Source organism: Bufo bufo, chromosome 2 (assembly GCF_905171765.1).
Source record: "Bufo bufo chromosome 2, aBufBuf1.1, whole genome shotgun sequence".
In the NCBI taxonomy this organism is placed as follows: Eukaryota; Metazoa; Chordata; class Amphibia; order Anura; family Bufonidae; genus Bufo; species Bufo bufo.
In genome coordinates, this window is record NC_053390.1 from 742,536,340 (window position 1) to 742,563,537 (window position 27,198).

General features: G+C 46.5%; 1 protein-coding gene across 8 annotated transcripts in view; it reads right to left on the minus strand.

Moving 5' to 3' along the window:
- Positions 1-27,198, minus strand: part of TBC1D1 (TBC1 domain family member 1) — a 212,293-nt gene that overhangs the window by 139,290 nt on the left and 45,805 nt on the right. For 2 of the 8 annotated variants that reach the window (XM_040418998.1, XM_040418996.1), the window contains exon 1: positions 20,191-20,315. The exons of 5 other annotated variants lie outside the window; for them this stretch is intronic. In XM_040418998.1, the coding sequence (XP_040274932.1) occupies positions 20,191-20,256 (66 nt within the window). In that variant the 5' untranslated portion in view covers positions 20,257-20,315. Of the gene's footprint in view, positions 1-6,751; positions 6,885-20,190; positions 20,316-27,198 lie in introns of those variants that run through there. One more of the 8 variants, XM_040418997.1, reaches the window with a different exon arrangement.

Genomic DNA, 27,198 nt, shown 5'->3' on the forward strand with positions numbered 1-27,198 from the left:
GGTGTTTGGCGTTTTAGAGCTCATGCAGTGGACTGCAAATTGTGGTCCGCATTGCACAGGCACCGTCTGTGTGCAGATATGGACCCATTCACTTGTACAGGTCCGCGATCCACAAGAGTCTGTCCGGACCACAGAAAAAAAATAGGACATGTCCTATTTTCTAGCTGTGCTGAGGCACAGACAGAAATCCCACAGAAGCGCGTCAGTGCTCCCGATCCATGCCTCCGCACTGTACTGTATCTTGCGGACCTATTCCAGTCAATACGGGCACGGGGCACATTTTCTTAATACTTTATGTTGTGCTGTTCCCCTGTGATCCCTACTAGAAATGTATGAATAAATTGAGAACTGGGTGTTACACTGTAGGGACACTCCCCTATAGACAAGAGGATTGGTAACACCTCTTCATACATTTCCAGGGGGTATAACCAAGGAATGGCACAAAGCAGAGTCCTAAGAAAGAAAATCCTTCAGCGTTGCCATTTCACGTGGAATGCAAGCACTGGATTTACTGAAGTGTGCCGGCCAGGCCCGTGCTGCGGAGTGCGGACCGCAAATTGCAGTCCGCAATGCACCGGTGCCGACCGTAGGGCCACCGTATGTGGACGCAGGACCCAGTCACTTGAAAGGGGGATCAGCGATTTGCATCCAATGGTCCACACCACAAAAAAAAAAAGTTGTGCCTGCACTACTTTTCTGCAGTGCGGAGGTACGGACAGCGTGCTTCCGATCCGTGCCTCTGCACTGCACCGTATCTCCTGGACTGGGTATCCATTCAAGTGAATGGGTCTGCATCCATGATATGGTGTGCACACAGCCGGTGCCGCAATACGGACACGGCCATGTGCATGAGCCCTACAACAGACACGTCAGGGGTGACGTCAGATTACCTTTAAGCAGAAAAAAATTGAAAATGAGGATTGATAAACCCGAGTACTGAATTTCCCATCTGGACCTACAGTTGGTTTATACTTGAATCCGTATTCTGTAGTGCGGCCGTCTCTAGAGAAGGGAGGTGCGCTGTGCAGGAGACAGATAGCATGCACAGCGATAAGAGGGTAGAAGCTGCAGAGATAATGAGGCTGCAGAGGGGCCCATGTACAGCAGGACCTGGAGGCCAAGGGTCCTACTAATGTGTGAACAAGCAGCTACATGGCTATTGAACAGGTCCAGGGAAAGGATACGAGTCCGTGTCCCTGTTTTAATGGGGAGCATGCGCACTACCGCCCCACTCAGTCTCTAGGGGACTGCTGGAGATGGCAGCGGTCCCATAAAGAGGTTTTTTGTGCATTAAGCTCCCCAAAAAAACAAGATTAATGTCACTAATTTTCCTTGTGGGTAACCAAAATCAATGAGACTTCCAGGATAGGTTTGGGAAGCTGAGATCTTAGGTTGTGCAAAGTTTCAAGGCAATTGATTGCGGTTTAGGCACATTATGGTACATGAAGTCATATTAAATGTTTTAGGATGTCCCTGTCTGTGGAGGCTCCAATCCTGGTTTTGGCTCACAATCACTGACGTGTGAATGAGGCTTTAGAATGGGAAACAGATACTTAAAGGGAACCTGTCACCCGGATTGTGTATAGAGCTGAGGACATCCGCAATACCCAGTCCCATAGCTCTGTGTGTTTTTTTTTTTTTTTTTTTTTTTTTTTTTTTTTTACACACACACACAATAAAAAGGATACATATGAAAAATTTAACCTGAGATGAGTCCTGTCCCCGAGATGAGTCCAGAGTGAAGGAGCCCAGCACCGCCCGCATCCTCCGAATCTCATCCTTGCTCCCCGATGTCAGAAAGCTAGAGCGCCGCAATCTCGCAATGTGCGAGCTAGTGCATGCGCAGTGTTCCTTCGCTGTGCTGGCATGAGCCTCAGGGAACGAACTGCGCATGCGCTAGCTTGCGCATCGCAATATTATGGCGCTCAAGCTTTCTGACGTCGGGGAGCAAGGAGGAGATTCGGAGGATGCAGGGTGGTGCTGGGCTCCTTCACTCTGGACTCATCTCAGGTTAAATTTTCATATGTATCAAATTGCTTTTTATGGTGTAAAAAAAAACAACAACTCAGAGCTATGGGGACTGGGTATTGCGGATGTGCTAGCGGCCATCTAGCAGCCCATGTCCTCAGTTCTGTACACAAAATCCGGATGACAGGTTCCCTTTAAAGGCAAATAAACAGCAGGACTCAAACCTGGCACCATAATGGGCTCCTATAGGCACGGGTTTTCTAAACTGCTCTACAAAATTTAAAGTATGGATCCTGACTGGTTGCTATGTGAGACAATGCCGCCATCTCCCATCAATCCATGGGGGGCTGGCGTGTGCTTCTTACCACCGGACAAAAAATACACACTGCCTGTCCAAAAAAAAAAAAAATAATAATAATAATAATGTTAGTCTATTTGAGAAGGGTCAAATCATTGGCATGCATCAAGCAGAGAAAACATCTAAGGAGATTGCAGAAACTACTAAAATTGGGTTAAGAACTGTCCAACGCATTATTAAAAACTGGAAGGATAGTGGGGACCCATTGTATTTGAGGAAGAAATGTGGCGGGGAAAAAAAATCCTGAATGATCATGATCGGCGATCACTTAAACGTTTGGCAAAATCAAATCGAAGAAAAAACAACAGTAGAACTCAGGGCTATGTTTAATAGTGAAAGTAAGAGCATTTCCACATGCACAATGCGAAGGGAACTCAAGGGATTGGGACTGAACAGCTGTGTAGCTGTAAGAAAACCACTAATCAGTGAGGCAAACCTGAAACAAAAAGGATTCAGTTTGCTAGAGAGCATAAAGATTGGACTCTGGAGCAATGGAAGAAGGTCATGTGGTCTGAGGAGTCCAGATTTACCCTGTTCCAGAGTGATGGGCGCATCAGGGTAAGAAGAGAGGCAGATGAAGTGATGCACCCATCATGCCCAGTGCCTACTGTACCAGCCTGTGGGGGCAGTGCTTTGATCTGGGGTTGCTGCAGTTGGTCAGGTCTAGGTTCAGCAACAGTATGTGCTCCAAGAAGGAGGTCAGCTGACTACCTGAACATACTGAATGACCAGGTTATTCCATCAATGGATGTTTTCTTCCCTGATGGCACGGGCATATTCCAAGATGACAATGCCAGGAGTAATCGGGCTAAAATTGTGGAAGAGTGGTTCAGGGAGCACGAGACATGAGGATTGGCCACCACAGAGTCCAGACCTTAACACCATTGAGAATCTTTGGGAGATGCTGGAGAAGGCTTTGCGCAGCAGTCAGACTCTACCATCATCAATGCAAGATCTTGGTGAAAAATGTATGCAACACTGGATGGAAATAAATCTTGTGACATTGCAGAAGCTTATCGAAACAATGCCACAGCGAATGCTTGCCGTAATCAAAGCTAAAGGCGGTCCAACAAAATATTTTTGGTGGCGACTTTCTGTTTGGACGGGCAGTGTATATGTGTATATCACTGAGCTGAACAGCGGATCCAAACTTGACAAGGTCGGGAAAGAGGCGCACAGTCACTACAGATCTGTCCCCAGCAGTAACGTACATTTCCCAGGTGTCAGTAGAAAGAATTGTATTCCTCAGGGATGAGTCACTCTGGAAACATGCGAACCGCCATCATGATGCTTCATTATGTGTAGAACAGACGGCTGTTTACCCAAGAGAGGCCAGAGACCAAATAAAGGAGACACACAATGCTGCTCCATCTGACAACGTGGGCACACAGCGCCGCCCCATCTGACAACGTGGGCACACAGCACCGCTCCATCTGACAACGTGGGCACACAGCGCCGCCCCATCTGACAACGTGGGCACACAGCGCCGCCCCATCTGACAACGTGGGCACACAGCGCCGCCCCATCTGACAACGTGGGCACACAGCACCGCCCCATCTGACAACGTGGGCACACAGCACCGCCCCATCTGACAACAAGGGCACACAGCGCCGCCCCATTTGACAACGTGCAAGATATTCACATTTAGTCTGTAATGCATTTGCACATCAAAACTTACATGTGAGATGGACATGACACCTCAAGTGTCAGCCTTGGTGACCAGGACCAGCCTTGGTGGCATGCCCCTTGTGTACTGGGCACAAACTGGAGTGTGCGTCACTGGTACTGATCCAGAGCTTGCGACCCAATTCTGCAGCTACACTACATTCCTAGTCTATTGAATGGCCAGTGTTATTTAGTGGCTTATGGCTACATGCACACAACAGTTGTTTTTTGCAGTACGCATATAGCGGACCTGTTTTTTTACATCCACATCGGTTCTGTTTGTCAGCAAATTTTGTAGGTTGTGTTTCCGTGTGCCTTCAGGTTTTTTTTGCGGTCCACAAAAAAAACACACACACACACACACACACACACACACACACTTTCCAGCAACCATCCGCAAAAAAATAAAATAACTGATGCGGATGACTTCCGTTGGTCATCCGCATTTTTTTTTATTTTTTTTTTGCGGACCCATTGACTTCAATGGGCCCGCAAAACATTTATTGCGGACAAGAATAGGACATGCAATACTTTATTTGCGAACGGGAAACACGGACAGCGGACGCGGAAAAGAAATGGTTGACTACACCGCAATTTTAACAGCGCCATAGAAATGCATGGGTAACCATCCGATCAGCCAAAAAAAAACTGCCTGCTGGATCCGGAAATCTGTATGCAAACGGATACCATTTGCTTCCGGATCCGGCTGACAAATGCATTGAAATACCAGATCTGTCTCTCCAGTGTTATCCGGAAAAACGGATCCGGTATTTATTTATTTTTTGCATTTTTTAAAAGGTCTGCACATGCACAGACCAGGAAACCGGATCGTTTTTTTTCGGAACACTTGGTACCGGATCTGGCATTAATACATTTCAATAGAAATTAATGCCGGATCCGGCATGTGTTCCGGAATTTTGGCCGGAGAAAATACCGCAGCATGCTGCTGTATTTTCTCCGGCCAAATACCGCAAGAGGACTGAACTGAAGACATCCTGAACGGATTGCTTTCCATTCAGAATGCATTAGGTTAAAACTGAAGCGTTTTTTTCCGGTATTGAGTCCCTGTGATGGAACTCAATATCGGAAAACTTTAACGCTAGTGTGAGAGTACCCTTATAGAGCCATGACGGATCAGTTTTCTTTTGTTTCAGAGCAGACAGATCCGTCCCCATTGACTTACATTGTGTGTCAGGACGGATCCGTCTTGCTCCGCACCACATCGCGGACAGAAAAACGCTGTTTGCAGAATGCATTCCTTTTCGTTCAGTTTTGCCCTCATTGATAATGAATGGGGACAAAACGGAAGCGTTTTCCCCCGCTATGGAGATCCTATGACGGATCTCAATAGCGCAAAGGGAAAGCGCGGATGTGAACGTAGCCTTACACTGCCAGATCATGGATAACAGGAGCTCCTACAAAACGCTCATTAGCGATGATCTGGCTGACTATCGGCCGGTCTAATACAGGCTTTGTTCACATCTCCATTCAGCAGTAGAGGAGCAGACTACCGGAATCACCATACCTGGCATGGCCAAACGCCACAGAGCTGGATCTCCATTCACTATAATGGGATCTGGCATAAATGCCACTGGTATTTTTGTGGCAGAGAGCCATCATTTATGCCAGAAACCTGCCGACCATTTACACAGTGAAGAGGAATCCGGCAGTGGATGCGGTAACTCCGGTAGCGTGCTCCTCTGCTGGAAGAGACTACCAGAAGGCCAAACGGAGAGGTGAACAATACTCAGCTGCAATACCACACACAACCTGTGGACAGCTGTGGCGCTGTTTTTATAAGCCTGCACAACTTAATAAAGGGGGATGCCCAGGATTACAAATGAAGGGCCGTTTTATTCTAAAAACAGCGCCACATCTGTCCACAGGTTGTATGTGGTATTGCAGCTCAGCCCTGTTTGGTTGTGTCTAGTATTACAGCTCACTAAAGGGATAGAGGTGGTGTAGCTTTTAGAAGAAAGAAGCCATGTTTTCCTAATGCTGGACAACCTCTAGAAGGGCTCATGCACACAAATGTATTTTTGTCCATGTCGGTTCGGGTTTTTTTGCAATAAAAAAAAAAAAAAAGGAAATTACTCCACGTGCATTCTGTGTCCGTAGGTCCCAACATGTCCTAATATTGTCCGCATTACAGACTGTTCTATTAGGGGGCAGCTGTTTCGTTCCGCAAAATACGGAATGCACGCAGCCGGTATCCATGATTTTTGCAGAGCACAAAACCACCGTTTTTTTTTTTGTCCACATCCGATCTGCATTTGAAATTCACTTCAATGGGGACGCAAAAGATTTAGACAGTACAATGTACGGTCCACATCCATATGTCTGTTCCGAAAAAACAAAAAATATAAATAGAACATAGAAAAAAAAAAATTTTTTAAACATTACGGACAAGGATCGGACAGTTCTGTTATGGGCCGGACATTCTGTTCCACACAATGGTATCCGTGTTCTGCAGATCCGTGTGCACGAGCCCTTAGTGACTTTATGTAGCACAAGAGCTGCGCACTTCTCATAAGAGGCGATACAAGCACAACTATAGACAGAACAACATAGAACAAGACTATTGCATGCAAATTCTATGGAAATGGTTACCAACTTCCTCAAAGCACTGAAGTATTGCTAAAAACCGCACGACGTACAGAACACACTAGCGCCTGTACGTGCCTGCTCAGAAGTGCAGCAGCGACTGCACCGAGCTGTAGAATACACACCATGTCTGCATGGAATAAATGAATCACTCACCTTAGCCACCCAACTAAATAAAGGAGACATGTCTCAGCGGAGGGCAGCTCTCCTCCACAGGTCACAGGCTACAACCATAGGGTCACACATGAAGTCCTGGCCCCAGGGAGCCCCATTCTGCAGCTGACTGATCGCTTCCCACAGCCGGCATGATGTCATTGTGCCTAAGACATCCCAGTCTGAGAACTGGGAGGGGAAAGAGTTGACCCAGCAAGTTTTCACAGATCCCGCCTGTTCAATTACAAAAAAAAAAAAAAAAACTTTTTGGGAGGTGAAAGTGTCTCCCATGAGTCAGGAAACGGATGCCTCAGCAGCGGGTCTGACAGCAGCACAGTGACAATCAGGATCGTATGACACAAACCACAATGGAAGGGCGCTTCATAGTTTAATGCAAAAAGGTTAGAAAAGCTTAGAAACAAGATTTGAAATATAGGTTATCCTACTTATTCCACTATTGCATGCTGCACTATTTTGGCTACATGCACACAACCGTATGTTTTTTGCGGTCCGCAAAAAAAAAAAACGGATGACGTTCCGTATGGCATCAGTTTTTTTTTTTTTGCGGATCAGTTTTTTTTTTGCGGATCCATTGTAATAATGCCTATCCTTGTCCGCAAACTAGAAAAAAATAGGACATGCACTATTTTTTTTGCGGAGTAACGGAACGGACATACTAATGCGGACAGCACACGGTGTGCTGTCTGCGTTTTTTGCGGACCCATTGAAATGAATGGGTCCGCATCCTATCCGCAAAAAAAAAACAAAAAACGGATCGGACATGGAAACAAAATACGGTTGCGTGCATGAGGCCTTAGTCTACAAAAATGCTGCGCTCTCTGATGGAAACCTAACAGACCCCATTAAGTAACAGACCCCATTTAAGCTCTGGATGGCAGGGTCCTCTCCCCCTCTGTAGCAGTCGTTACTAGGTTCATGCACATTGCTGTATGTAAAACCTCTTAGATGTACAGCGCCATGGAGTTAAAGGGGTATTCCCATCATAGACAATGGGGGCATACCATTGTCTGATAGGTGCGGGTCCCACACCTATATCGAGAATGGAGCAGGGAGCGCTGAGGCTGGAGGACCCCAGATTTCCCGGGGTCCGTCCACCACCAAGCACTAATCCCCACCTCTCCCATAGAAGTGAATGGGAGCGTACCGCGCATGCTCCCATTCATTTCACAAATGAATGGAGGGCGGCTGCGCATGCACAGTGCGCCCTCCTTCACTTTCGGGGCTCCGTTCTCGATATAGACAGTGGCCTAGCGATATGCCCCCGTTGTCTAAGATGGGAAAACCCCTTTAATGGAGCGTTCAAGCAAATAATAAAAATAATATTGTTAATGGGGTTGTCCTAAGGGCTGAAAATAAAACTGTCACCAGATGGTTGGGGGCCACACAGAATGGTATCAAGGGCCACATGTGGTCCCCGGGGCGCAGGTTGTGCACCTCTGCTCTAAAGTAACTGCTCCTCCTCAGATCTTGAGAGTTGCACTGAGAATTGGCAATAGATCGTCCTCTGTAATAGGGATCATGCACACAAACGTACTTTTCTTCCGCTTCCGTTATGTTTTTTTTTTTTTTACAGGTCCACTTGCAGAACAATTCATTTCAAAAAAGGAGCTTGGACAACAGGACATATTTTTTTCGTGGGGAACGAACAGCACATGGGTTGTTGTCCGCATCTTTTGCGACCACATTAAAATGAGTAGGGCCGCATCCGATACGCAAAATATGCAGATTGGATGTGCATGTGAATGCCCCCTTTAAGTAGGAAATATACACGACAGTCATTATAAAAAGGAACAATTATTTACTAGCTGCATAATACAGAGGATTACACAAGAAAACCGTTATCCTGGTTACTATCTCTACTTCAGCAGCGGTATAATGGGCGAGAACTGACCTGGTATAACCTGGGTGGAGGATTGTATAGGCGAGGTTATGTTGGACCTTCCAACTTTCAGACACAGGAAAGGAGAACAATGTCATGAAGTATGCGTGGCAATTTTTTTTTTTATATTAAAAGGGGCATTCTGGAATTATAACGTTATCTCCTATACTGTGGATTGGAGATAACTATTAGATCGGGGGGGGGGGGGGGGGGGGGGTCCCAATGAACACGAGGAGAATGGACCAGCATGACAAATGCTCAACCGGTCACTCCATTCATTTTGGGGTCCAAGACCCCTGTTCTAATAGTTGTATGCTATCCTGTGGATAGGATATAGAATATCCCTTTAAGCCACACCTCTAACTATGCTTATTCCCACCCAGTCTATTGTCACTTAACAGGAAAAAAAAAATAATAATAATTTAGGGGATGCTGCGGACCTGTATTTTTTCTATCAAGGGCAGGGTGCCATATGAAAGGGGTCGAGGCCTGATAGTGGCGTGTCATCACACAGATTGCTGTGCTCTGGTTCTCAATACCAGCATTACCTTCGTACACAGTAACTCTCAGCAGCAACCTGTATCATCTTCCTCCTCCTCCATAGAGATGCCTCCCTGTCCTGATGAAGGCCCACTACTTGACTCCGCTCTAGCCTCTACCATGGATGACCAGCACTGCCAAGCAGTCCTGAGCAGTCGTGTGATGCCCCGGACAACTCCAGGATTTTAGTCCCTGGACAACATCTGAAAACTAGGTCTGTCCCCCTGGATCTGGGACAGTTGGGAGCCATAGATCCTAGGCTAGCCCGCCCTTAGTGCCGGTTTCATCACTGGGAACACTGCTAGGCAGAAGCCTCAGCCTAGGAGTGTAGAAATATTAACAAAACAGTCCTTGTCCTGCGCAGTTCGGCACAGGCCAAGAGAGAGCATCGGAGCACGAAATGCTCCACTCAGAGGGGCTGCCTGGGAGAAGGAGGGGAATATGTTCGGGTTCAGCTCTGAATCAGGACAACCCCCTTTAACAGAGTTTTCCACAACTTGATATTGATGGCCTATCCCTACCTGAACGGTGGCGTTCTGGCACACATACTTCATACATTTTTTTTTACCAGGCATAGATACATTGTAGTGCCTTTGCCTAGTATTGCAGTTCAGTCCCATTGACTTGCACTGAGCTGCAGTACCAAGCACAGCAGCTATAAAATGTATGTGCCTGGTAACCAATACAAGGGATGCAGCCCCTTCAGTCAGCTGATTGGCGAGGGTCCCAGGAGTCAGACCCCCGCAAGTATGATACTAGTGTCCTGTCCATGATCCAGTCCTGGAAAACTCCATGTTGACCATTTGGACACTAGAAAAGATGTCGACCAAGGGTTTTCTCAGGATAAACAATGGGCTGCTCTCATCCCGAAATCAGCTGATACAGCCATGTGTGTATATTGTAGAAGAACAGCCGCTGTCATTCTCTGCTTTTCAGTAATCATATTACATGTTGTATTTTTGGCAGCCTGAAGGCTTACATAACCACACTGTACATCCAAGCCTGCCACCTATAACATCTTGTAATGCATCAGGAATGTGCAAAATGAGATCACAAGGTTACTAAAAATATATTATCCATCCCCAAAACTATTTTCAATCTTATTTTGGAGCACAATATCCCAGGGACTAGCCAGTAGGGAACAGGTAGTGAGCGTGCAGGTACCAGCCCCCTGCTCAATGGCTGGAGGTATATGAGCAAATATATTAGACAAAAAATAGTGACACAGCTGTTTTAATAATCTTTATTTTTATAATTTACATGCACACAAACTTTGCTGGTTTCCGTTCAATTATTTTTTTTTTTTGCGGATAGGATGTGGACCCATTCATTTCAACGGGTCGGCAAAAAATGTGGACAGCACACCGTGTGTTGCCCCCATCAGTAGGTCCGTTCCGTAGTCCCTCAAAAATAAAACATGTCCTATTATTGTCCGTTTTAGGCATTGTTACAATGGATCCACAAAAAAAAAAAAAATATATATATATATGATAGCATATGGAGGTCATCTGTTTTTTTTGTGCATGTAGCCCAATTCTATTGTGGGCCGATAAGCATAGGGTTTGTTTGTTTTTTATCCTTAGGCAATGTGTGCCGTAGAGGAATTAGGCAACTTTCACACTTGCGGTAGCGGGGTCCGGCAGGCTGTTCCGGCGGGGGAACAGTCCGCCAGATCCGTGCTACCACAAGTCCACCATGCCGCCGGAAGTCCTCTCTGCCTCCATTCACTATAATGGAGGTAGGCCACAGGTCCGGACGCAGCACGGCAAACAAGCCTAGAGGAAGCCGGACAAAGTGCACCGTGCTGTAGTTTGTCTGGCCGCCTCTCGGCAGGTTTGCTGTTCTGCAGCCGGACCTCCGGCCCACCTCCATTATAGTAAATGGAGTCAGAGCGGACTTCCGGTGGTACGGTGGCTAGCATTAGCACGAATCCGGCAGGCTGTCCCCCAGCCGGAACAGCTTGCCGGAAAAGTAGCCTTATATACGCTTATACTCAGCGGTGATGTGTCAGAAATAGAGCACTGCTGGAAGTTGGAGTAGAGTCCTTTTATTTTCAGTCCATGTCTGGCCGCAGCTCCGTTTTGTTTTGTTTTTTAGATCTCATACATCCCCTTTCAATCTCATGCCAGCAGCCTGCTACCTGAAGCAGAAAATGCATACTTACCTTTTCCCCCCACTGCTCCGGTCCAGAGAGGAGAAAAAAAAAAAAGTGAGAGCACAAACTGAGAACTAAAAGTAACTTGGGGGGGGGGGGGGGGACAACAGCACCCAGGACCTTACGTCCAAAGGCCAAGTCCTCGTCGGCAAATCCGTCCACCCTATAATGCTTGGTGAAGGTGTGGGCCCTCTTCCAGGTGGCCGCCCTGCAGATTTGTTCTAACGAAGCAGAGGCTCTCAGCCCAGGAAGTGGAGACCGATCTAACCGAGTGGGCTCCAAGGCCTCTTTCACACGGGCGTTGCGGAAAAATGTGCAGGTGCGTTGCGGGAACACCCGCGATTTTTCCACGTGAGTGCAAAACATTGTAATGCGTTTTGCACTCGCGTGAGAAAAATCGTGCGCGTTTGGTACCCAAACCCGAACTTCTTCACAGAAGTTCGGGCTTGGGATCGGTGTTCTGTGGATTGTATTATTTTCCCTTATAACATGGTTATAAGGGAAAATAATATCATTCTGAATACAGAATGCACAGTAAAACAGCGCTGGAGGGGTAAAAAAAAAAAAAAAAAAAAAAAAAAACACATTTAACTCACCTTAATCCACTTGATCGCGTAGCCCGGCATCTCCATCTGTCTCTTTTACTGAATAGGACCTGGGGTGAGCATTAATTATAGTTCAAGTACCTGTGATGACGTCACTCCGATCATCACATGATCTTTTACCATGGTAAAAGATCATGTGACGTACAATTTGATGACGTCACTCCGGTCATCACAGGTCCTGTTGCTGCACAGAGATCAGATGAAGACAGAAGAGATGCCGTCATCGCGAACAAGTGGTTTAAGGTGAGTTTAATTATTTATTTATTTTTTTTAACCCCTCCAGCGCTGTTTTACTATGCATTCTGTATTCAGAATGCTATTATTTTCCCTTATAACCATGTTATAAGGGAAAATAATAATGATCGGGTCTCCATCCCGATCGTCTCCTAGCAACCATGCGTGAAAAATCACACCGCATCCGCACTTGCTTGCGATTTTCACGCAACCCCATTCATTTCTATGGGGCCTGCGTTACGTGAAAAACGCACAAAGAGGAGCATGCTACGATTTTCACGCAACGCACAAGTGATGCGTGAAAATCACCGCTCGTGTGCACAGCCCCATAGAAATGAATGGGCCGGTATTCAGTGCGGGTGCAATGCGTTCAACTCCTGCATCGCATCCGCGCAGAATACTCGCTCGTGTGAAAGGGGCCTAAGGGATGGAGGCGCCTCCTTACCAGAAGCTTTATAGGCCTCGGAGATGGTGCATCTAATCCAGCGGGATATAGAGCTCTTGGCTGCCTTCTTACCCCTATTTGGACCTGCAAACTGGATAAATACATTTGTCGATACACCACTCCTCTGTGGCGTGTAAATAATAAAGAACTGAACGCCTAAATTGTGGAATCTAGATTCCTGCTCGTCTTTAGGGTTAGGAAAAAAAAAAAAAAGACGGGATAACTATATCTTGTGACCTGTGGAAGGAGGAGACCCCTTTGGGAAGAAAACAGGGGTCTAACAGGACCAACAAACCAGGTAAGAAATATCGCAAAAAGGACCTTAATAACAGGCAATCTGTGGCCAGCGCCACATGACTCCTGAGTTCCAATACAGCCGAGCGATCAGCTCGGCACTCAGCCCCAGTGTGGTTACCACGGGAACGGGCGCGAGCGCGCCTCGGACGCCCCTGCCTCCTGGACCCACGCACAGAGCGCATCATGACACTTATGGTTTCTTAGGCAACTTTCACACGATTTTTCATTGGTATTTATAAGCAAAAACCAGAAGGGGGTGCAAAACATATTAAAGGCACAAATCTTTCTATCATACTTTTTTCTGTAGGTTTCACTTCTGGTTTTGGCTTATAAATACTGACTGTGTGAATGTGGCCATACAGAGGACCCCTCAGCTCTCCTGAAGTCTATTTTAGTAAACCATTTTCCCCATGAAATAACAATTCTTGTTTTCTTACAACATTACTTTTGTTCCCTCGGTCTGTTATTCCTACTAGAAATTTATTAAGAAATTGTGGTGAGTGGTCCTATGCAGTATGATTATATCCAACCGTTCTGACAGTGGCAGACTTATAGGTTCACGCCCCTTTGACAAGAAGAATGGTAACACCCAGTTGTCAATTGTTTCATAAAGTTTCCAAGAGAAATAACAGAGTAACAATATAATGTAAAGATGCTCCAGAATTATTGGGGAATACTGGTATCCTAAAGAGTCTAGACAACAGGTCCATAGGCTTAAAAACATACTAACGGGGTATTCCACGGACGTGTCACCGACACGAGAATGTGGACAAGGCCTAAAAGTCTCAGAAAACCCCTCTGATGACAACTTGCTTTTGCAAGAGGAACCACTAGAACCAGCTGTATTATTTCACACTACATTAAGAAAAAAAATACAAAATTATAATAATAATAAACACGGATGTCAACCAGGCCACAAATGATAGAAATTGTTATATGATCTTATGATTTCACAATCAAATTGGAAAAACAGGAAACAATAATTTTTAGATGTGAAGAACAAGAACAGAAGTCTCACTGCCGTGCCTCACAAAGGGATTTCTCCCAAGTTAGGTTTCCTATTCATTTCCTACTTTGTGTGCTCAGAGCAGTGAGTAACCAATAGTCAGGCCTCCTCCTCCTCTACAACACAAGGAAGTGACTCACCAACAGGAAGACGTGAACAAAGAAGACATACCTCAGGGACAAGACAAGGAGCACTGAAAAGGAACACGTCGTCAAGCGCAGATTTTACATTTTCTACCATAACTTAAAGGGAACCTGTCACCGGGATTTTGTGTATAGAGCTGAAGACATGAGTTGCTAGATGGCCGCTACCACATCCGCAATACCCGCTACCACATCCGCAATACCCAGTCCCCATAGCTCTGTGTGCTTTTATTGTGTAAAAAAAATAAAATAAAAAATTTGATACATATGCAAATTAACCTGAGATGAGTCCTGTATGTGAGATGAGTCAGGGACAGGACTCATCTCAGGTTAATTTTCATACGTATCAAATCGTTTTTTTGTTTTTTTACACAATAAAAGCACACAGAGCTATGGGGACTGGGTAATGCGGATGTACTAGCGGCCATCTAGCAACCCATGTCTTCAGCTCTATACACAAAATCCCGGTGACAGGTTCCCTTTAAATAGGCCGCAGATCGCTGTGAAGACAGGACGATCCGCTGTTTAGAATCAATGATTTAGGTGACCACGTCGACAACGCCTTTACCCAATGAACAAGCGTTTACTCATTCATCAGGCGATTAGCGGCACCTTAACACAAGGGCAATTATCAGGAACAAGCATTCCAGGGAACACTCCTTCCATATATCTGCCCCAATCACTGGATCGTGCAAAGGGCCTTTAAGGCATCCCCCGCCATTCATCCAGTCCAAAAAATAAAAAACAACACTGCAAAAAAAAAAAATTCCATAATCTTCATTAAAGCACTATAAAAATATCATTAAACTACAGCCACATACCCACATAAAAACGAGGTGCGCAGTGTAAACCAATTACAACCCACGCCGAGAGCAGCACAAGTACAATAAATAAGGTACATACCGACCACAAGCCCCCCGCCTTTCCACAGTCGCTCCTGCCGGTGTAGTGGATGTATTGATAGCACTCATTTATATTGTATTGGGCCATTGAGCCCACTGTATGTAGTTGTATTAATCGCCACCATTCAGCAGAATGAAAAGCATCAGACCCTTAAAGGGGTTGTCCATGTTCAGACCTGCATATCCCTATCTTCCCCCACTCAGCCCCTCTGACATGAGTATTGGAGCATTTCATGCTCAGATACTCTCCATTGCCCTGCGCTGAATCACGCAGGGCAAGGGCTTTTTCTGGATATCCAGTGATGTACCAGCACCCCATGGGTAAAGCTAGGAGGCTTAGCAGCGAGCCCGGTGACCTCGCCAGAACTAATGGGCGGGATTTATGGCTCCCTTGCCTGTAAAAATTCTAAATCCCGCCCATTAGTGCCAGTGATGTCACCGGGGACACTGCTAGGCGGAAGCCTCCTCCTAGCAGTGAAAAGCGTAAAACAAAAAAGCCCTCATCCTGCACGATACAGCGAAGGGCAAGGGGGAGCATCGGAGCATTAAATGCTCATATCGGGGGGTTGCCTGGTTGAAAACAGGGATATGTCCGGGTACAACCCCTTTAACTGTTTAAAGTAAAGTTGCGCATCCATATGTGTCCTGGGCCTGGAACTGCAGCTCAGGCCCGGATAAAGCACTGGAAACCGACCCAAAGAACAAGACTTTAACCTTTCAGCGCCAAATTTCTTAATGCTGCCTAAAGTCATACAGAATAAGGCCTCATACACACGACTGTAGTTTCCGTCCCATTTATCTAAAATAAAAAGCAGACAGAAGAATAGACATTTCTAACGAAGGGGAGGATGTGCAGATCTGCAAAATGCGGAACGCACACATCCACTATCCATGTTTTGCAGATCCGCAAAAACTGATACGGTTGTGTGCATGAGGCCTAAGGGTGCTGCCACACATTCAGGTTTTTGGATGCAGTTTTTGAAGCCAAAAATCAGGTGTATATACAGAACAGATACGACTCCTTTTTTGAATCCACTCCTGGTTTTGGCTTCAAAAACTGCATAAAAAGAACCTGAACGCGCGGCAGCACGCCAAGGCCTCGTTTACATTTCTGTGTCCATTTGAAAGCCATGGAAATAAATTAAATCAATCAGTCCGTGTTTCATCCATGCAGGATCCATTTTTGGTCAGCTGAAAATTAATTTCCATAGCATCTCCTATCAGTGGTCAGTGAAAAACGTCCGAATACAGATGCACCAGGGATGTCATCTGGAAGTGTCCATGATTTCCATAGACTTCAAAGGACGTATTTGGTCCACATGACATACCAACGTAGTGCATGTCTCCGTGTGAACAAACACATTCAAATTCAATGGGTACGCTGTCCGAGGCAAATGTGGATAGCACACGTCGGTGAAAAACGGAAGTGCGAAGTAGACAAGGTTCTGGTCATAAGAATTCCGTTATGGATTCCGCTACTTTATGGTCCGTGGTAGCGGATATGGTCAGAGCATATGGTAGCGTTATGGTCCATGGTAGCGGAATCCACTACGGGATTCATAGATAACCCGAACCTTGTACACCGAACTTGAAAACACAAGTTCGCTCAACACTACAGAGCTGATGTATGAACCAACACACCAGTCCAGGGCTACAGATGAAATGCTGTGTGAACGTCCGTTTTTTTTATAGAATTAACATTTCGGTAAATTGTCTTCCAGAATACACCACATTTCGGCTGCCGGTCACTATTTTTTTTCTTTTATCATTTCCGTTCAAGCATTTGACTAGGAAACACCTGTCCAGAGAAGGAGCGGAGAGCTCCTCAGGAGGTAACGTTGCCAGGTTCTTCCTCTCCCACATAAACAGTGCAGGCCAGCGATGGCTCCTGCTCAGGGTGGATACACAGAGCCAAAACCACTGCCCTGGGCCTGTAACTCCCCGCACCACCTGCCATGTACAGCACCCCACACATTCACTCAGCAATGCAGGCGGTATGTAATAAGGTATGTCTCCTTAGCTGGCTGGATTCATTTTGTCATCACATTATACACCGCTTGTATCCAGGAGTTATGACCACCCTGCAAATCCTGCAGCCGTGGACGCCCTGGCACGCTGTAGGAGAAAAGCGATGTCCTTTCCGGTGGCCGGGAGCGTGGGCCACCTCCTATTTGTGCTGCAGTGGTGTCCGTAACTCCTGGAAACGAGCAGCGTATAATGTGATAGAAAAATGAATCCAGCCAGCAAAGGAAGCAATATGGACAATCACAATACATTAGTAAGTGCCTTGGATTCACTTTCTCTACATGATAAATACTATTTACTAAAGGGAGACAACCTTGTTAAGGACACTTACGTGTTATTAACTGTAGGGAGCACCAATGGTCCCGATGGCTTGCACTGCTGAACCTGCACATGGCCTAACAAGAGGGAGCGTCCATTATAGATACGACACACCATTCAACCTAAAGCCAGCCCTGAGTATACTTTCGGGGATTTCCCTGGAGTGTACTACAAGTACAGTATGACCTAAAGGGGTTGTCCCACAAAAAAAAATATATTCTATAGTTTTCAAACCTGGATCTGAATACTTTTGTAATTGCATGTAATTAAAAATTTATTATAGTCATTCAATAAAATCTATCTGTATAGCGCCACCTCCTGGTTGGCTTTTTCTCATTTCTTTGACCTGCTCTCTGAGATGGCCGCACATGCTCAGTTTTAACCTTCAGCTGCCTCCTGAGCTGTGATAGGCCGAGCATGGACACGCCCCCTGAGCTGCAGCAGAGAAGACACTCCCCTTGAGCTGTCAGCTTGATATAAATCTAGCAGAGCAATGAATGGGGAGATCTCTGGATCCATGTGAGGTGCAGGGCTGGTTCTAGATTTGTTAGAAAGAGGTTGTCATTTACTATATGATGTCAGATTACAATAATCATGGGACAACTCCTTTTAAACTAATGGCCCTTCTACATGGGCCGACAGAGCAGACAATCATAGGGAAGGGACATTTGTGGGAACTTTTATTCCCTACAGCAATTCTCTTTACTAAGGGTACAGCCACACAGCCATGTGTCAAGCAACAGCAAGATCCGGAAAAGTAGAGACAAAGATATGTGCGACTCGCTGTAGTGTGACTATTTCAGAACTGCGATTTGGCGGTGTGAGTCGCACACAACTTACATTAAAGTCAATGGAGTAAAAGTCGTGTCCAACTGGCAACAACAAAACCCCTCTGGATATTCTGCGGCATTGCAAATAATGATCGCTAATGGTGTAGTCGGGTATGAACCATTATTAGCACAACAAACTACGGAAAGTTTCATGGTCTGTCAGCAGCATGCCCCCATGTGCAACGAGCTGCCGACAAACCACGATATTAGGAACCGCATAAACAATCCGATCAGCCGGCACATTTAGGCCAGGGTCACGTGTGACTGATTAACTGCAGAGTTACTGTGCGGCAGGTCCGCAGCATTGTACAGTACCAGCAAAGTGGATGGGAATTTCAGAATGCTCATCCACACACTGCATGGGCAAAAGAAAAGAAAGAAAAAAAAGCAGCAGAAAAGCTACAGTACTGCAGCATATCAGTTTATACAGCAGATTTCACTCTTCTCAATGGAGAGGGCGAAATCTGAGGGCTTTTGTTGCAGTTTTTGCACATTTTTTGCTGTGGAAATGCAGTAAAAACCGCATGCATCTTCCGTCACGTGTATCCCTGGCCTTAGGGCCTGTCCACTTTGGCGTTGGACGCTCTGTTCGGGGCTTCCGTTGCAGATTTCCTCAAAAACAGCAGAGGAAAAAAAAAAAAAAAAAAAGGCCTGCATTTATAATAAAGTGGACCCCCGAACGGTAACAGAACGAACTCCATAATAGTCAACAGGATCTGTCTGGCTCTGTCGTAATCAGTTAAAGGGGTTGTCCGGGTTCAGAGCTGAGCCCAGACAAACCTCCATTTTCACCCAGGCAGCCGCCCCCCTGACTTCAGCATCGGAGCAGTTCATGCGCCGATCCTCTCCGCTAAATCGTTCAGGGCAAATGCTGTTTTGTTTACAATGCCACACTGCCGGGCAGAGGCTTCCACCCAGTGTTTGGTGACGTCACCGTCTCTAATGGGCGGACTTTAGCGCTGCCCTAGCCGTTTCACTGGCTCGATCAGCACTAAAGCCCGCCCATCAGTGCCGGTGACGTCACCGGGCTTCCTGAGCAGCCGGAAGAAGAGGCTTCAACTCTCCTGCAAGAGTCTAAGAAAACAGTCACTTCTGGCTAAGAATTTCCTATATGAAAACGGGGCTTCAGAAATATGTGGCAAAGGTAGGACATGCATGTATGTAATATGTATGTCCCCAATCCCGGACAACCCCTTTAAGTACCTACACTTTCGTTATTTTCATTGATCTACTCCTAAAATGAGCACAAGAACAAATCAATGGCGGCGGTGTGAACCACCTCGTTGACATTTCCATTTTTCACCGACGCTATCCACAAGTTGCACACGTAGCTGTTGATTTTAATGTGTCAGTGAAGAAAAAATAAATAAAATAAAATTACGGAGACAAGCGCCACCTTTGGTCCGTGATGTGGATTAGACACATTCAATGAAGTCTATGGGCTCATGAAAATTACGGACACAAAATGAATGCCATCCGTGTTTCACAGATCGTTTCTAGGAAATGTTTTTGAAATTAACTGTCAGCTGCGCAGCGTCCGTGGAATACAGACGACACACGCAGAGCAAAACACGGACATTTATTTTCACGGACATCAAACGGACACAACGCCTTCGGGGTACTTTCACACTAGCGTTAGAAGAATCCATCCACTCAAGACTAGGACTACAACTACTAGACCGAGACGTTGGCCAGTGGCTAGAACTTCATTTGGATGGAGAACTTCATTTGGATGGATTAAAATAAACAAGCAATTTGTATATCTAAAATCCCAGCGCCATGGTCTCTCTCACTTTATGAAGTCCAAGACAGCGGTAATAAATCTGCCCCAATATAAAATACAAAGTTTTCTTAAACTATTCAAGCGTTTGATGTAAACAGCCCAGATCAGTGACAAAGTCAGCTTTGCTACATCAGAACCAACACAAGTCCACATACTTCAGAAGGTAAATAAGTAACACGTGAAGGAAACAAAGTTCAAGAAGATCCTGACAAGAAACCACAGCTGCTGGAGAACCTCAAGTCTCAGGACAGCCACCTACCTTGTTCTCCTTCTCCTGCCCTGAGTCCAGGTGGATGGAGATGAGCTTCTGCAGCCTGGCCTTCATGTCTGGGGGGCTCCAGTCCTCGGACAGGACTTCTCATGGATCTAACTGCCACTTCCTATACATGCTTCTGAGACGCTTCGGCTCCTTAGGCTTTCAAGCTGAGACTGCTCTGCTCCGACCAATGGTGTTGAAGGGCTGGAAGAAGCTGACTCTCTTCATTGGATTAGGAAGTGCGGGCAGTTCCTCAAAGCCTTCATTGTGCTGCTGAGGAGCACCTCTCCTCCTGTGGGCACTGCCTCAGCCCCCAGGTCTCTCCGGCAGGAGGTTTCACTCCTCCAATGAATATTTCAGCACTTTCTGCCACTTGACACTTAGGACAATGGAGGGAAACTTCAGAGAGTGAGCTCAGGTGACAATGGGACTGCAGAAGATTGGCAGAAGCCAAGTCTAATTTCATCTAGCAGCATTGTCCTCCAGCTGGAGTGAAACTACAACTCCCAGCAGGCAGGCTTGTTTAGCTTTTCTCATAAATCCAATAGAAGAGAATGCTGGGAGTTGTAGTTTCACCATATCTGCAGCGGCGAAGGTTGCTGAACCTGGCTATAAGGGTAGGTTTACACTTGTTGAAGTGCTCATCTGGAACTGATTGTCGCACGGCCAGTTAAAAAAGGGACTTGCAAACTTTTTTGACTAAAATGACCCCCAATGCATTTTTGCCAAATTCTCAAAGTAACCCCTTCCCACACACACGGCCTAGCACGAAAGACATATTTTACTTGCTAGATGGACACTACCAAACATATAGGACTATACAGCAGCACGTACCTATCACATCACAGATGACGTCTCCAGTAGGTATATTGTCCCTTGTAGTGCCCCAGTAGTTATATTAGCCCCCTGTAGTGCCCAAAATAAGTATAATGCATCCCTGTAGTGCCCTTGTACTTATAGTACCCCACTGCAGTGCCCCCAGTACTTATAGTTCCCCCTATCGTTATCATGCCCCCACACAGTGCCCCTAGTAGGTATAGTGTCCCCAATACTTACAGAGCCATACACATAGTGCCCCCAGTAGGTGTTATGAGCCTTTTAGTGCCCCCAGTACTTACAGAGCCCCCAATGTCAGTTAAAAGTACTTACCTGACTTCCCACAGCCATGTGCAATGCAGGCCACTTTTGGACCTAGGTGGTCACATTGAAGTTAATGAGCCGTCTGCATCTTGGCGTGCGAGATGATGTCATTGTGCCACCTGAGACCTAGCCCAGGCAGCTGCTTGGCGACCACCCGCAGCGGTCTACTAAGTGAGCAGCAGGGCATGGAAGCTATTGGCTAATGCAGAGGTCCCCAACCACCAGACCGTGGATCATCTGGTACTGGTCCGTGGTTCCTCATAGGCTGAAGGTGCTAGCCTGAGGCCTATGAGGCAGTGCTAAGGTGCAGGAGGTCACAAAGATATCATCGTGACGACGTCACATGCCACCCAAACAGACCTCCCATTACCCACAAATCAAAAAGATTGGCAACTGCACAGTCACGGGGCATCTGGAGGAATGCACAAACCAACAATGGCTGTAATCTTGTCTGTAGAGTTACATTCACAGCTCATCACTGGGGGAATCAGACAGACATGTGGTCAGTCTCAAGCTGGCCATGTACATGTGATCGCGAGTCAACCATGAACCTGCTGCTGGGCATGCATGTTCCTGTCAGTGGAGAGAAGGGGATAAGCGGCTGTCAGAATGAACTGGGGGCCGCTTATCTCCAGTGGGAACAAAGGATCAGACAACTACAAGCCAACATTAATAGGAAAGAAAGTAAAGTCCAATCAGCTTACGGTCATGAACCAGGGTCTTTCCAACTGTCCAGAAATTTCTGCACAATTCGTAAAAATAGGAAACTTTTTTCCTGTGTCCGGGAAAAAAATCGATGCGTCCGTTTGAGGCTGGTGGTACTTTCACAGCTCGCAGTAAATGCAGGTAATGGGTTCAGTGTATTGGGCTCTAGACCTGTGTTACTTCTAATCTTTATTATTCATTATTGTTTCACATTTTTTCAGTGATTTTGGGATAAGTTGTCCAGAAAAAAAAGCTACTTTCTGATATGAGCCTCATCGCTGGCTTCCAAAGATCCATACATCCAAAAGAGAAAAGTCCAGTACTCCTTAACATCTTCAATCTTTTACTTCATCTTTGGACACATAAACAAAATAAAAATCTTCACTGCTGACGCGTTTCGAAGGCAAAAGCACTCTTGGTTATAGTAAAAATTCATCATGCCTTATTCTTTCATACTCTGGCTTCCAGAGGCGGACTGGGAACTAAAAGTGGCCCTGAAAAAAAAAGGTAAAAGTTGGCCCATGTTGCAGGCGGGGACAACATATTTAGGCAGAGGCAGCAATACCATAGTCTAGAGCAATGTACCACCCCAGCTGGACCAAATACCTGTCACTACCAGAGCTTTGGGACGTTCTCACAGCTCTGTTTCTCCACCCCTGTGATGATGTCACTACTAGAGCTGGGAGGAGTTCTCACTGCTCTGTTTACTTTTGGTTTCCTTCCTCCCAGCTGTTCCTCATGCGTTTGATTTCCCTCTCTTTATATCACCCCTCCTCCTATTGTAGGGCGTGGATTATAGTTCTCATTTCAGTTGTAGCTCTTGCTTTAGTATCTTCACTTGTAGCTATCAGTTCACTGGACCTGTGTTCTGCTGCAGCAAGCACTCCGGATATTGCCAGCTGTCCTTGGATCCGTCTTCTCTGCGGCTGCAACACCTTCAGCTAAGTGTACAGACATTGTTGTGTACCTGATTATTTTCTGACTGGATCTGAGGTGGCCACGGTTCCCTCCATATACTGAGTAGGGCACCGGTGGCCGTGCCCCTTCCACTATTGTAGGGGTTACAGTGGTCATCAGTCTTAGGTACGTGGGCATGCCTCGTTCCGCCATTTGGATCCGGGCATGTGCTTTAGCAGCATAGGGAGAGCTTTGAGGGTCTGACAGGGGTCACCCTTTATCCTCCCTAGTTTGGGTCCGGTCAGTAGCTCTTTTACTGTGTATACTATTGTTGCTCACATACAGCCGTGACATTATAATCCACCAAAACCGTCCTTTTTTGACATGGATCCGCTTTCTGGCCTGGTTGACCGCATGCAGGGTCTTTCTTTGGAAGTAGCGGATCTCCGTCAATCTATGACTCAGCTTCAAGCATTGGGCTCTGCTCCGGCTCATGGAGTTTGTTGCGAGCCAAAGGTCTCACTTCCGGAAACGTTCTCCGGGGGCAGTGAGAATTTTGTTCGCTTCAGAGAGGCATGCAAACTCCATTTTTGCTTGTGTCCCCACTCCTCTGGTAAGGAGGAGCAGAGGGTGAGGATTGTCATCTCCCTGCTCAGGGGTAATGCTCAGACTTGGGCTTTTTCGCTGCCATCAGGGGATCCCTCCCTTCGATCCGTGGAAAGATTTTTTGTGGCCCTGGGGCAGATTTATGATGACCCGGATCGTGTTGCTCTGGCCGAATCTAACTTACGTGTTTTATGCCAGAACAAACTGTCTGCGGAGCTTTATTGTTCTGAATTTCGGAGATGGGCAGCTGATTCGGGTTGGAATGATGCTGCACTCCGGAGTCAGTTCTGTCATGGTCTCTCAGAGAGATTGAAAGATGCGTTTGCTTTCCATGAGAGACCAACGTCCTTAGAGTCTGCCATGGCATTGGCAGTACGCCTTGACAGGCGTCTAAGAGAAAGAAACGAGACCTCTGTGTCCAGCCATTGTCAGTCTAGGGGCAGTGGTGCGGACTCATTCAGTGTGCAGGGGCCTCATCCTGTCTCGCTCCCCTCTGAGGAGGAGCCCATGCAGCTAGGTCGACTTGCCCCTGATAAAAGAGGATTTAGTCCTCAGAGTATGGTGTGTTTTTGTTGTGGGGGCATAGGTCATTTGGCAAATGTTTGTCCGTCTAGGAGATTCTTGAACTGTACTAAGAGCGATAATAAGAGAAAAACCTCAAAAGGTAAATCATCAAGTTCTGCTTCATCTGCTACTTTGGGCAAAGTTGATGTAGGAATTGATGCTTTTCCTCTGACCTGCAGTTCCCGTTTTCTCCTGTCTGCCAGGGTGGCGCTAGAGAGCAAAGTCATTTCTTGTGAGATTTTTGTCGATAGTGGAGCGGCCGTCAATCTTATTGACACTCAATTTGTAGCCATGCATGGTTTTCAGGTTTGCACATTAGAAAAGGATATACCTGTTTTTGCTATTGACTCTGCTCCACTCTCACAGAGATCCCTGAAGGGCATTGTTCACAATATCCGGCTAGCTGTAGGTGACACTCATGTGGAGGATATATCTTGTTTTGTCCATAACGGATTGCCTTCTCCTCTAGTTTTGGGGTTACCCTGGCTCACTAGACATAACCCCACTATTGATTGGCAAGGAAGGCAAATAAATGAGTGGAGTGACTTTTGTAGAGAGAATTGTCTCACAGCGACTTTTGCAGAGGTGTCTACTAAAACTGTGCCATCATTTCTCTCTGATTTCTCGGACGTGTTTTCCGAGAGCGGTGTTCAGGAGCTACCTCCTCACCGGGAGTTTGACTGTCCCATTAACCTCATTCCCGGCGCCAAGCTGCCAAAAGCACGCCTCTACAATCTCTCACAACCGGAAAGAATCGCAATGCGAACTTATATCTCCGAGAGTCTCGAGAAGGGGCATATTCGTCCCTCAAAGTCACCTGTGGCCGCAGGTTTTTTTTTGTTAAAAAAAAAGATGGCTCTCTGAGACCTTGCCTAGATTTTAGGGAGCTGAACCGTATCACGATTCGCGATCCCTATCCCCTTCCTCTGATCCCGGACCTCTTCAACCAAATTGTTGGGGCCAAGGTGTTTTCCAAATTGGATTTGAGAGGCGCGTACAACCTGGTCAGGGTCACAGAGGGGGATGAATAGAAAACGGCCTTTAATACCCCTAACGGGCATTTCGAGAATCTCGTTATGCCTTTCGGCCTGATGAATGCTCCGGCCGTCTTTCAGCATTTTGTTAATAGTATTTTCTACCATTTAATGGGGAAATTTGTATTGGTGTATCTTGATGATATTTTGATTTTTTCCCCTGATGTTCAGACCCATCAGGATCATCTTTTTCAGGTTCTGCAGATTCTGCGGGAAAATAAATTGTACGCCAAGCTGGAGAAATGTCTTTTTATGGTATCGGAGATTCAATTTCTGGGTTTTCTCCTCTCTGCTTCTGGTTTTCGCATGGATCCGGAGAAGGTCCGTGCTGTACTTGAGTGGGAGCTTCCTGAGAATCAGAAGGCATTGATGCGCTTTCTGGGTTTTGCGAACTATTACAGAAAGTTCATTTTGAATTATTCCTCTGTTGTCAAACCCCTTACTGACATGACAAAAAAGGGGGCAGATTTTTCCTCTTGGTCGGAGGAGGCGCTTGCAGCCTTTTCTAAGATCAAAGAGAGTTTTGCGTCTGCTCCCGTCTTGGTGCATCCCGATGTTTCCTTACCTTTTATTGTTGAGGTGGATGCTTCCGAGGTGGGTGTGGGTGCGGTTTTGTCCCAGGGCCCTTCTCCTGCCAAATGGCGACCCTGTGCCTTTTTCTCTAAAAAACTCTCCCCGGCAGAGAGAAACTATGATGTGGGAGATAGGGAGTTGTTGGCCATCAAGTTGGCTTTCGAGGAATGGCGCCATTGGTTGGAGGGGGCCAGGCAACCTATCACCGTTTTTACCGACCATAAGAATCTAGCATACTTGGAGTCGGCCAGGCGTATGAATCCGAGACAGGCCAGATGGTCTCTGTTCTTCTCCAGATTCAATTTTGTTGTTACATTCCGACCTGGGATAAAAAATGTGAAGGCTGATGCTCTCTCTCGCTGTTTTCCGGGAGGAGGAAACTCCGAGGACCCGGGTCCCATTTTGGTGGAGGGGGTAGTTGTTTCTGCTCTATATTCCGATTTGGAGGCCGAGGTCCAGGCTGCCCAGACTGAGGCACCTGCCCGTTGTCCTTCTGGGAAGTTGTTCGTGCCTCCTGAGCTACGTCACAAACTCTTCAAGGAGCATCATGATACGGTTCTTGCTGGTCACCCCGGGAGTATAGCCACGGTAGATCTCATTGCTCGGAGATTTTGGTGGCTGGCTCTTCGTAAGTCGGTGGAGGGTTTTGTGGCTGCTTGTGAGACGTGCGCTCGCGCTAAGGTCCCTCGTTCACGGCCTTCAGGTTCCCTTCTTCGTTACCCATACCTTCCCGTCCTTGGACACACCTGTCCATGGACTTTATCACGGATCTTCCTCGTTCCTCGGGGAAGTCGGTGATCCTGGTGGTGGTGGACCGTTTTAGCAAGATGGCTCATTTCGTACCTTTCCCTGGTTTACCCAATGCTAAAACGTTGGCGCAAGCTTTTGTCGACCATATTGTTAAATTGCACGGCATTCCCTCTGATATTGTTTCCGATAGAGGCACGCAGTTTGTGTCCAGGTTCTGGAAGGCTTTCTGTTCTCGCCTGGGGGTTCGGCTGTCCTTCTCTTCTGCTTTTCACCCGCAATCGAATGGTCAGACTGAGCGCCTCAATCAGAATCTGGAGACATATTTGCGCTGTTTTGTGGCAGAGAACCAGGAGGATTGGTGTTCATTTCTCCCTCTTGCTGAGTTTGCTCTGAACAACCGTCGTCAGGAATCTTCTGATAAGTCACCATTCTTTGGTGCATATGGGTTCCATCCGCAGTTTGGGACATTCTCGGGAGGGGCTCCTTCTGGTTTACCTGAGGAGGAGAGATTTTCCTCGTCTTTGTCTACCATTTGGCAAAAGATTCAGAGTAATCTTAAAAAAATGAGTGAGAGGTATAGGCGTGTGGCTGATAAGAGACGTGTGCCTGGTCCGGATCTGAATGTGGGGGATCTGGTGTGGTTGTCTACAAGAAATATTAAACTGAAGGTTCCCTCCTGGAAATTGGGTCCCAAGTTTATTGGGCCTTATAAAATCTTGTCAGTCATCAATCCTGTTGCCTT